Genomic DNA, 12,720 nt, shown 5'->3' on the forward strand with positions numbered 1-12,720 from the left:
TTCAATAGTGACTGATAATGGCTTATTTGTTACTTTCGAAATCATATTTTGTTGTCCAGAAAGTCCTGCCTTTAAATTTATAATTTTTGATTTACGTATTTCGGAATTTTTGGGAAAATCTTCATCATATTTTACATGTAGTGATCAAAAATGTCTCTCAATATTACCTTTTTTTGGAATTGCTACAGATGAATTACAAATCAAACAACAACACTTTCCATTTAGCATTGTAAAGAAAAAATCAGTTTCCCATGCCTTGTGAAAATGATATGTCCTCGATTTCTTTGATACACTCATGATTATCCTCAAATTAAACGAAACGCTTACAATGTGCTTTTGTTATACGTCTACTTTTGCTATCCAGTCATTACTGTGACAGTGTAAACTTTTATTATTATTTAACTTTGTATACTTGTAATTTCTATTAATTACTTGTTATGTTTTTCAGTCTATACTTTATTCTCCGTTATTCTAATTTGCTGTGCGTGCGTTCTCTCTCTCAGAATCTCTCTTGTTTATCTTATTACGCGCTATGTTTATCTACCTTTCGCATTATAAGTCTTATGCCTAAGATATTAGAAAATTTATTTAAAATGAGACTGTGCCAAAATGTTTTTGCCAATGTTCTTTGATTAGCAAAAAGAACTCAAATATATGGCTGGTAGATTTCTCTTTCTCTAACAGAAATTCCTACATTAAAACTTTCACAAACAGTTGTGGTCTATTCTTTTTTCTTAATTTCACGCTTTGGCCAACTCACTTAGATTCCTGCTCAACAAGTCCGATTTATTTTAGAAACAGTGCAGTTGCAAATAAACAAACACGCAGCACTCTTTTAACAAGAAAGTCAAATGACAATTATTTACATTACTATGAAATATACACAATTTTAACGTTAGGGAGATTTCTTTCTCTATCCATCTATAAAAACTCTTTAGCAAAAATAAGAACCTTCTTTCTTCAACATTAAATACTTTCTTTAACACATAAGGTTACCTACTCTCAGTTTACAAATTTTTACTTATTAATCTCTAAGCTTACTCGTAAAGAGGTTACCTAAATCTGTGTTAAGTTATCTTTACACATTTGATATCAACCTCTAACATGCCAATTGATTCTCTTATGGACATTTCTTAACACTTTAAACATCATCATCATCATACGTATCAAGAATTTAGGCCTAGCATGGCCTGTTCCGGCCTTAGAATTCATCGTTGAATCATTTAAGAGGACGTCCTGGTTTTCTTTTTTCTAATGGTTTGTACTTTAAGGCTTGTTTTGGTAATCTTTCTGTTTTCATTCTTTGAACGTGTTCCATCCATTTATGTTTATATTTTTTAATTTTTTCTATTACTGGTTCTTGGTTTAATTCTTTCATAATATCTTCATTTCTTTTGTGATCAAATAGGGTATACTTTGCAGTTTTTCTCATAAACTTTATTTCTGCTGTTGTTAATCTTTGTTTGTCTTTTTGTTTTATTGTCCAGATTTCGCTTCCATACATTAAGACCGGTAAGGCTAATGTATTGTATACTTTTAGCCTGGTTTGTTTTTGAAGTAGGTTTGGTTTAAATATAGAGTTAATTACACCTGTTATTTTTAAATATTTTGCAATTTTTACGTTTATATCTTTTTCATTTTCATATGTGATCATACATCCTAGGTAGTTAAATGAATTCACTTGTTCTAAGATCTTGTTATCTATTACTATTTTAGTTCTTGCTGGATCTTGTCCTTTAAAGGCATAGTTTTTGATTTTTCTGTTGATATTATCATACCATAATCTTTGGATATCTCATTTAGATTTAAAATAGCTTTCTGTAAGTTATCTTCAGAATTTGTAATTATTATTTGGTCGTCTGCAAAGAGGAGAGTGTTTAAGTTAACTGTAGGTGAAAGTTTAATTCCTTGGTGTAAATTTTTCCTTCATTTTATTATTATTTCATTTAAGTAGATATTAAAAAGAGTTGCTGAGAGGGGACATCCCTGTCGGACCACTTGGTTTATCTCTCTTGTATATGATAGCTCATGATTTAATCTTATTTGTATTTGATTATGTTCATATATACTTGTGATAGCTTTTAGGATATTATTTGGTATTTGTCTTTCTTTTAATATGTTAAATAATATGTTTCTTTTAACTTTGTCAAATGCTTTTTCAAAGTCAATAAATGCAATATGTGTTTCCAAATTATATTCTCTTCTTTTCTCTACTATTAATTTTAGGCAAAAGGCTGGGTCTATACATGATCGTCCTTTTCTAAATCCATTCTGTATCTCTAGAATAAAGTTTTTGGAATATTTCATTAGTTTGTTATTTAAGATTCTGCTGTATATTTTGTAACAGGAATTTAGTATACTGATACCTCTATAGTTTTTAGGGTCATCTCTATTACCTTTCTTAAAGATAGGAATCACAATTGCTTTTTTCCATTCTATTGGGGGGATACCAGTTGAGTAAATTTTATTTAAAAATAATAAGAGTCTTTTTTTGAATCTTGTTCCTGCGTATTTATATAGTTCTGAACCTAGCTTATTAACTCCAGGTGATTTTCCGTTTCTTGTTTCTTTCAGGCTGATTTCTAATTCTTCTTCAGTTATTTCCTTTCATTTTCTTAACACTTTTAAACATATATCCTAAAAGTCTTTCTTGTATCAACAATGGCTCTGTATCTCATATTCAGTCAAAAGTCTTTCACTAAAAGTTCTATGGCAATTCTTTAGTCTCAGATCTTGTTCAGGAAATTTTGGCTCGGCTGCATCTCATCGGGAACGTAGCGGGCTGTGGGCTCATTCAGCTCGGGCAAAAGGTTACTCTCCCTTGGTGAAAAGAAAAACAAGTGAAGGTGCTTTGGGAAATTTGCCTTACCTTTTCTCCTCTGCTTGGGCTAGCCAAAAATGCCTGGATGACTGCCTTCTTTTTCTGCAGTTTCAACAAGCTAGAACTGCTGCCAACTGTTAACTGGATCCCTCTCTGGCCTGGAAACTCTTCTCCGGCAATTGGAACTCTTTCTTTTGGCAATTTGAGACCTTGTCTGCGGCCTAGAAGTAGTCTCTCTCTAGCGACGTCTCGAACCGAGAAGCTCCTTTCTGGAAGCAGGAAACTCTTCTCTCAAGCAACCAACGTGGATCCGGGCAGCCTCTCTGTCTCTCTCTGACAGCGACTCTGGACCGGGCGGCCTCCTCTCTGACAGCAATTCTGGAACCGGGGCCCTCTTCTGCTTGCTTCAGTCCCTTTTTATTAGGCCTCCTCTGAGACCTCGCATGAAGTTTGGCAACCCCCAAAGAATCAGTATGAGTCTTTCATCTTAAATTTCAAGTTCGACACGCCTTTGGTTCTCTTCCACTTTCTTTTGATTGTAAGTTGCCAGCCATCGGAAAGTTGTTTGAACTCTTTCTGACTGACTTCGGAGATGTTTTACACTTAGAGTCTGCAAGCCTTTCTCATGCATACAAGTTTCAATAACAATCTTTCCAATGCCGCCATGTACAGTTACGGCAACAAAAACATTGCCTTTGTTTTTAACACTCTAACATATTCTTATTAAAGCAGTATATACAGTTAGCTTCAGAGTTTTTGTATTACAAAAACATCTAATACAAACTATACTGAGACAAACGAAGTTTATTTTTTTACAATATTTATATGGGACTTAACCTAAATAAAAAATCGATGTTATGTGCTTTGAATATTTAAGCTACAATCGAGTTTTTAGACTTTGCTTATAATCGTATTCACTCAGCTCGCTGTTTGACTTGCACTGATCCAAATTAATTCATTTACCCGGACTTATAAGAAAATTACTGATTTGACAATTTTAGCGAAAAATAAATAAACAATAGCAATATACTTAAAGCGAATTAAAAATAATACAAATAATGATAAATAAAATATTATGTTTTCAGTTTTAATTAAATTTGTAAGGAGGAATACACAAGAGATTGACCAAAAATTGCTCCACGATTGATGGGTTGAACACCCCTGATATATCATATCATGTGAATATAAACTATTTTCTTTTACATTTTTCATATAGCTAATAAGAAAGGAAATAATACAATGTACCTGATTATATGTACAATTGCTCTTTTTGCATTTTGGACATTTCAGAAGATCTGTTTTTGTTCCACCTGTTAGTGCCATCTGATGATCATTGATAGACTCGGTAGTAAATTTCTGTCTTAGCTTTTTCATTTCATCACTGGCCATTTCCTACATATAAAAAATCAAACAATTAATAGACTTCAATTGAATAATATATGCAGTATGTGTACATATGCTTAACTTTTTGGATGTACTAGAGAGAGAGAGATTAAGACTAGCCCAAAAGATTAATTCCTATTAGAACCTTGTACAATCTTAACAAATCATGAATTCAGACATGCAAACATATCAAGTGCACACTACAGGATAGTTATGTTTATATCTGGAGTAGCCTACTATAGGCTGTATGTGCAAGTGTCCACCTTAGTTTGCATACAATAAACAGAAGACAATTATAGAACGAACTGATACTTAGGATAAGACTTTACACAATGAATGAGAATGTAAGCCACAATTAAATAACTTACTACAGATTTAACATGCCTGTAATATTCTTTATTTAGCACAGAATTTTTGCCCTAGTATCAAGGACATCTTCAGTATGACTTGCAAATTAAACAAGTAGAAGAGAAATTGAAAGACAAAAGTGAAAGATAAGACTTAGCCTCCTTCTGATGAACTTATCACATTTTGAAAATGTTTTTTCTCTTTAAAAGGCACTTTTCATAAGAAGCAACTGCACTTCTTTTCATAGCCTCCACATTTCTGCCATTCTTTACAGAATATCTGTTCAGTATATAAAAAGAAAGGATTAAATATAAACAAAGACAAAACAAAAATAATGTATAATAAATATAGCACTAAAAAAGCTGATACAAATGAAACACCAGGAAATTGATATAATAACTTCCAATGTTTACCTAGGACAAAAGATCACAGCAGGAAGAGACTGTGAAGAAGAAATTATATGTAGAATTCTACTTGGTTGGATAGCCTTTGGAAAACACTGGGAAAACATTTCAATCTGCCTTAAAAGAAAAATACTCAACAGCTGTATACTTCCAGTCATGACATATAGAAGTGAAATGTGAATTTTGACACAAAAATTGCTAACAAGTTGAAAATGAAAAGATCATTACTTGGATTAAAGCTCAGAAAAGATCCAAATAGCAATGGACAGGACATATTGCAAGATGCAAAACTCTCAAAAATGGAACAAAGTTGATATCCTAGAGATGGAATGAGAGCTACAAGAAGACCAAAGAAAAAATGGGAGGATGAGATTAAAGAGACTGGAATTCAATGGCATTGAAAAGCTCGAGATAGAAATGAATGGAAAACTTTAAGGGAGGCCTTTGTCCAGCAGTGGACAGAAAATGGCTGATGATGATGTAGAAAAATGAAAAATAATTGCCTAATCTTGAAGCATTCCATGTTTAATATCTAGTAAGCTAGATTAACTGAGAGTTACTATAGTATAATGCAACACCAAATTATATAATAGCTCTATCAACATAACACACAAAACTAAACAAGTGTAAGAAAAGATTCATGACTTCTATTCTCATAGTTCATATTATTGTACAGAAATGTCTGATATGGCTTCTCTGTTTATCACTAACAAATACCACTAAAAGAGATTCTTGCTCTTATTAAGGGCCAAAGTTCCTCTATCCACCCCCCCCCCCTCGCCAACAATTTTGAATTACTCAGATGTTCATGCTGGTTTACGTAGAAAGGAAAAGTATAGAAACAAACAACTGGATGGGACTGCAATACATCCCCTCCCCTCCCCTTTAGCAGAGTATAGAACACAATATATGCAAACATAGTGTGCCCATTAAATAATGAGACAAATTTTTTTTTACAGACACACCGTAAATAGAATTGAGAAAAATAAGATATCATTTTAATTGTTAAGTGTGCACTTTCCAAACAAGCACATGCATGCTGTGATAGCCTTCATTATTTTGCAAGTACATGCTGTTCGAGTGAAAGTGTTAGTGCCTCATGTCAAAAACAGATCTTACCATTTTAAAGAGAATTGTGAGTGAAGATGAATCATGGTGTTTCTAATATGATCTGGAAACAAAATGGTGAAGTATCGAATGGTAATCAGCAATACTTCGTGGTTTTAATACAGAAACCTTGAGTCAAAATGATGCTGATTGATTTCGTTTTACGTTCATGGAAATGTTCATGAAAAATTTGTTGTGGCTGCTCAAATGGTTAGGATTCAGTATTATTTCAATGTTATGGAATGCATCTGAATCAACACAAATGAATGCAAGGGTTGTAGTACAAAATAAACAGCAGGCAGTGACAATGTGCCTGCACATTGTGTATTAAATAGCTTCTCATGTCCAAATCCAACACATCTGGTACTCTGTAAACTAAATCCAAAGGATGCAACTCTGACTCAATGGAAGTCATCCAGAAGAGTGTGATCTTAATGTTATACCTGTAGAAGCCTGCCTGCTGCATTTTAAAAACCGTATGAATAACGGAAATGTTGTATTTAGTTAGGACGAGATTATACTGAATATAAATAAATGCTTCATCTTTCTGTAGTTACACTTTATTTTTATATGAATTTTGTCACATTATTTAACAGGTACATTATGTATATATTGGTAATACATGATGACTAATTAAACTAAGGGAACAAACACAGCAAACTATTCTTATCATTATTTAAAAAAAAAAAAAAAGGAACACAATTAGTTTCGTCCTACTCCTGAGTACTTCATATAGTGTGCAAAAACAGAAAAGAAAAAAAAAAGATACACAAAGAATTGAAAATTGTTTGTGTATCTGTCATTACACTGAAAAAGTGCTGCTGTCATTTTGAAACTATTCTATACCTACTGATATTGTTGAATATGTGCATGGTAGTCTCATATGTACCATAGCAGTTCAATAACAATCTGATATGTTGCAGCTGCGATTTACATTCAATTGACAGGGTTGATTATTATTTTTGTAAGTTCTATTATTTTCCTCTTAATCCCATGATAGTAATGGTGTAAGATCTCTGACGTTTCCCATTTTACTAAGTGTCTAACAGACTGGTTGTCATTAGGATGTGCAAAATTTTGTATATGACTGGACAGAGCTGATACTCCTTAGTCTCTCAAATGTGATGTTTCTAATGGGCTCATTAGAAACATCACATTCTGTTTGTCCATAATATGGGGACATTACAATAACATCAAAGGCAGCAGAAAGTGGCTTGGTTAGAAACCACTGAAGTGTCAAAGACATCTGAAAGGATCATCCAGAGATCAGTATAGCAGCAAGCTCATCTTCCAGTGCATGAACAGCTTGGTTGGTCAGTGAGTAGAAAACATGTGGCACCAACTGGTTTCCACAAAAGGGCAAAGCTAGTGCACTTATATAGGAAGAGGGTTCTTCGGTGGTTTAAAATGTTTTAATTTAACACAATTAGGGATGACATTGTAATCATAGCAGCATTTTAGAAAGACTAGCCTGTTCAGTTGTCTAGAAATCTCCGGAGTTAACTTACTGTTAACTCTGAAGATTTTCCTGATGGGTGTGTATGCTGTTCAATTTCCATGGATTACAGTAAATCTGGTAGCAAGGTTTAAATGTCAGTTATTGATAATAATATTACTTAAGGAAGCTACATATAACACTGAATTAATATTTCCAATATTCTGGCAGAGCCCAACTGCCATCATCATGGAACAATGATCAAACTGATACGTGCACTACATAAGGCAAGTATGACCGATGCAGAACAACAATGCAAGTCTAAAGTCCTAAACAGTCCCCCCCCCCCCTCCAGTTAGTGGGCAGGAAAGGGTGTTATTTAGGGTGACCAACTTTCCCAGGAACTCCAGTATTTTAGCTAATTTTTTTGGATCATCCCGGCTCCCATATTGATCTTCAAATACTCCCGTATTTTTCATAATCAATCATTGTCGTTAATTTTTCAACGTATATTATAACCGGAAAACATAATTTGACACTAATATCGATAGTTTGGAAATTTCTAATCTATACAATTCTGTTCTGGCCAACAAATATACATGGGTGTTCCGGCAAAGATGTTATATCATTGCGTTGACCTTGTAACCTTTGGGGCCATTTTAATAATCGACACCCATTCAGAATAATCAAAATGTTGGTAGCGATTTTCAGTATACACTTCCGGATTTTGTTTGTCTGTTTCCTATCTTGCATTCTTACCAGCTGTTGTGTCTGCATTCATTCTCAAAGTATTTTTAGTATCCTTGAACATCGAGTGCCGTAGCATATTTTTGTGATGGATAGTGACGGTGAAAAGGAAAGTAATAAAAAGGCAACCAAAAAAGAAATGTAAATATTTGTGTGTTTATCTGAAGAAATGGGAAGAACAGTACTTGTGGCTAAAACCCGTGCCATCCAACATTCACAAAGATAATTGTGAATGTTGGATGGTATGTAAATCAAAATGAAAATCAAAGCTGCTGCTGCAGCATCTGTTGATAAATATAAATAAGTTTATCTAAGAAGTATGGATATTTTAATTGTATGTAAGTATAAATGTTTATAATTATATTAAATATTTTGATGTGCTATAATTTAAATTGCTATTTGTATATTTTAAATATAAACCATCCTATCAATTAATGTAGGATTCACGTCCCAAAAATTTCGCTAAAATTTGTCGTGACACAATCTCCCTTATTTTTATGTTCAAAAGTTGGTCACCCTAGTTTTATTAGCTGTTGAGTTGAAGTTCTAAGGACAAGTGCTTTAGTTTTTGGGTAGTTCATTAAGGCTCTGAGGCTTTTAACACCTTCCTAATTCTAATTTTAACACATCTTAACTAGCATCCTAGGACCCTGTTAACTTGTAAAAAGAAAAAACAACGGTCTCCACTTCCTAAACACCTTGATTACATGCCAACCTGATGGATCCTTGGCATTCTCAGTTTACAGAAAACCACACACACAGATACATTCACCAACAGTTCCCACCGCCCATAGTATGGGATTATTAAAACCCTGTAACAGGAAGGCAAAATTGATCAGCCCCAAATGTTCTCACCAGTAAACTTGAACACCTTCACAATACCTTCAATCCCCAACAAATCCAAAAAATATTAAACCCCCAAAACCACACCCCTCTCACCTTCATAACAGAGATTACACCACATCTATTACAATCCTATATAACCATAACACTTCAGAAATTCTCATGAGATATAACTTTGTAACCACTATAGACCTACAGACTATATAAAAAATTGGCTGAGACCTGCCAGATGTCTACCAAGTACCATGTGGCTGTAAGCTATCCTACTACAGCCAGGCAGGACAGCCAACATAAGAATTGCCAAATACAAAGACTACATCTATTCAGGTTACGCCGAAGATGACTTGGACACCTGGCATCAGATACAATGGAAAAAGGTCACCTTACTCCACAGGAGCAAATTTAAATATGAAGAAATTTTTCTAGAATCTGCCTGAGCCTTAAGGAACTATCCAAACCTAAACAAATTTGATTCTATGAAACTGCTTCAAATCTGGGAAGTATACATCTTAAGAACTTTATGTCAATTTATTCATTGTTTCCTGATGATGGCAGATGGACTCTGCTGAAATACTGGAAATATTAATCAAAAGTTATTCTAATTAATTAATATCATCATGAATAACCAACATACAAGTCTTGCCTCCAGAAATGGTTGTAATATTATATATATATATATATATATATAATAGAAGAAATTTAAATGACTAAAACTGAGGGGTAACAACACAGAAAACTATTTATTATCTTGAATGTATGACTAGTTTCATGTTCTAGGACTTCATCAAGTGCATAACATGATCAGCTAAGTTTCACCAAAGTGTTAGGCAAAAAAATAAAAATAAATAAATAAAAAATCTGCACCTCTTTCACACCTCTAACCAAACTTAGTTCCTGGCTTTTACAGCAAAACCAAAATATGACAGCTTAAAATATTGAGGGGTTTAACATATTCAGTGTAACTGCAATGCACGATATTCTGGTCAGATGGAAAAATCCACTGAACTATGTATAGAAGAGCATGTGTGAGAGTCATCACCTATGGGAGAACTAGAGCCACAACTCTACATATAATCATGTTCTTAATTCTGTTAACATAGCGGTTCAAGGATACGTTGTGGCTGGGTGGCGAATTTGGTGCTCCTGTGAAATTGGTGATTGTTGTTTTTATTGCGTTTTCCCTTAGAAAATTAGCGTTTTATAGTATAATAGTGTAGATTTTAATGTTTTTTAGTCTATTTAGTATTTTATCACATACTATTATATTTACGGCTATTTTGCCTGCTTCTGTTTAGGAGTGCCCCTGTTTAAATGTCATTAGCTTTTTACTCCAGATTCTTAGGGCATTGTAGATGTATATTTACCAATAAATATATGTAGCATAAGGAAGAGAAATTTACACATACCTTTTTCTGGGTGTTGTAGCTTTTCTTCTTTCTGCGATGTCCAAACAACTGTGTGTGTGTGTGTGTGTGTCGGGGAGAGTTAGGCGACATGTGTTCAGACGACGACCAAGCATAGTCGAAACAGACCGCACCCCGTCAACCCCCTCCAAAAATCAGTTGCTGTTTTCAACCTGTTTCACCCTTTCCCACCCTATATAAATATAAAAAAATGCTCCGCCCATCCCTAATAATATAATATATATGTATATATATATATTATTCAAAAAACCTGGGTTTTTTTCCATTTCTATTTTAATTCTCCCCCCCTCCCACACACAGTAGTTTGGACATCGCAGAAAGAAGAAAAGCCACAACACCCAGAAAAAGGTATGTGTAAATTTCTCTTCCTTATGCTACATATATTTATTGGTAAATATACATCTACAATGCCCTAAGAATCCGAGAGTAAAAAGCCAATGGCATTTAAACAGGGGCACTCCTAAACAGAAGCAGGCAAAATAGCCGTAAATATAATAGTTTGTTAAGAGGGGTAACATAGGCGTTTTCCCAGAAATAATATCCATTATTTTATCACATATTTTTTTATTAGATATTTTAATATTTAGTATATGTTTGAAATGGTGCCAAAAAAGTGCAAGAAATGTAATGGTAAAAAAAAAACAACACAGGCAAAGAAAGAAGTTATTTAGTATGGCAACTCTATAATAAAACATGCTATAGATGAGCGAATTATAACATCGAGTTTTCCTGGAGCGAAAATTAAGAATATAAAGGAAGCAATTCAAAATCAGAAAAGAAAAGTAAATGAAATCGTAGTTGTAGTAGGTACAAAAGATTTAAGTGGCGATAAGTTCAGCATGAGAGAGAGAGAGAGAGGAAAGAGTTGTTGGAAGAGGCGAGAGTGAAGAGCGAGAAAGTGAAAATCGTTAGTATTTTACCTTGCTATGATGAAAATGAATTAAGAAGAGCTATGATGGCAAATGATTCGATAAGCAGGCTATGTAGAAGGAATGGATGTGTGGCACAAGTTTGAGGGAAGATTGCATTTGTATAAGAGGGATGGCCTACACCTGAATGCGTTTGGTATCAGGAGTCTAGAAAAACTAATAATTGGTATAAGACCTAACACAGAGAGTCAGGGAAACTAAATTATAAAGGGAGGAATGGTGTGAATGTGAGTGTAAGTGCGACACTATTATATAACTGTATTAATGACGGGAATGGGCGTTGTCATAGAAATGTTGATGAGGAGAGAACGATTTCGGATTTGTGTTCGTTTGGTTCGGACCCATCATATGTGTGCAAAGATGTCTACGTGTGTAAGGCATTAGAGAATAATAGCGATCTGCAAGTTGTCCAACTGTGTCAGGTAGACTGCAAACAAGACAATACAAAAAAAGAAACAAGTAGATTATTATGTCTGTACATGAATGCTAGGAGTATCAGAAACAAAGGGATAGAGTTTGTTGCCTTAGTCAATATGTTGCGACCTCTGATTGTAGGTATTAGTGAGCTGGCTATCAGAATCAGACATACTAACTGGTATCGAGTGTAAAGGGTACACTATTTATTGAAGGATATGAGGGGAGTGGGTGTGCTGCTAAATATCAGATGACGTGAGACCTATGATTGTAGTAATACTACTAACAATATTTCATATGGCAGTGAGTTTGAAGCCATCTGGTGTGAGGTGGAATCTAACAAGACTAATTACATAGTGGGGTGTTGTCACAGACCTGGTGGATCGGCTGCTAGTGATGAAGAAATGCATCACCAAATAGAAAAGATAAGCGTGAAAAGAGTAATCATAATAGGAGACTTTAATTATCCAAATATTGATTGGGTAGCAGTAGAATCTCATCAGAAGAATGAAAATGCATTTATTGAGCTATTGCGGGACAACTTCCTCAAGCAGCATGTGACAGAAGGAACTCGAGGGCAAAGAGTGTCAGATATGATTATAGTGTCAAAGGGCATTTCAGTTAAAGATGTAACTATTCTGCCTTCGGTTGGCGACAGTGATCATGCAGTACTCACTTGAGAAGTGACTAAGTTTATGACTAAGTTCCATTCAGAAAAGGTTACATGCTGAACTACAAAGCAGGAAATTATGACCAACTGAGGAGTATATACTGAGTTCAGTGGAATGGGATCAGTTGCTGGATGGAAAAAATAAAAAAATTGGGAGTGCATGGGAAGCATTTAAACAACACTTGAATGATGCGA

General features: G+C 34.3%; 1 protein-coding gene across 1 annotated transcript in view; it reads right to left on the bottom strand.

Annotated features, from left to right (window-relative positions):
- The window catches only part of TfIIS (RNA polymerase II elongation factor), a 163,861-nt gene that overhangs the window by 24,188 nt on the left and 126,953 nt on the right, over positions 1–12,720 (bottom strand). The window contains exon 7 of the mRNA XM_090410830.1: positions 4,067–4,213. Within this exon, the coding sequence (XP_090266956.1) occupies positions 4,067–4,213 (147 nt within the window). The remainder of the gene's footprint in view (positions 1–4,066; positions 4,214–12,720) is intronic.

The sequence above is a fragment of the Typopeltis vanoorti genome, chromosome 20 (genome assembly GCF_054136105.1).
Source record: "Typopeltis vanoorti isolate ZY-2024b chromosome 20, IOZ_Tvanoo_1.0, whole genome shotgun sequence".
Lineage (NCBI taxonomy): Eukaryota > Metazoa > Arthropoda > Arachnida > Uropygi > Thelyphonidae > Typopeltis > Typopeltis vanoorti.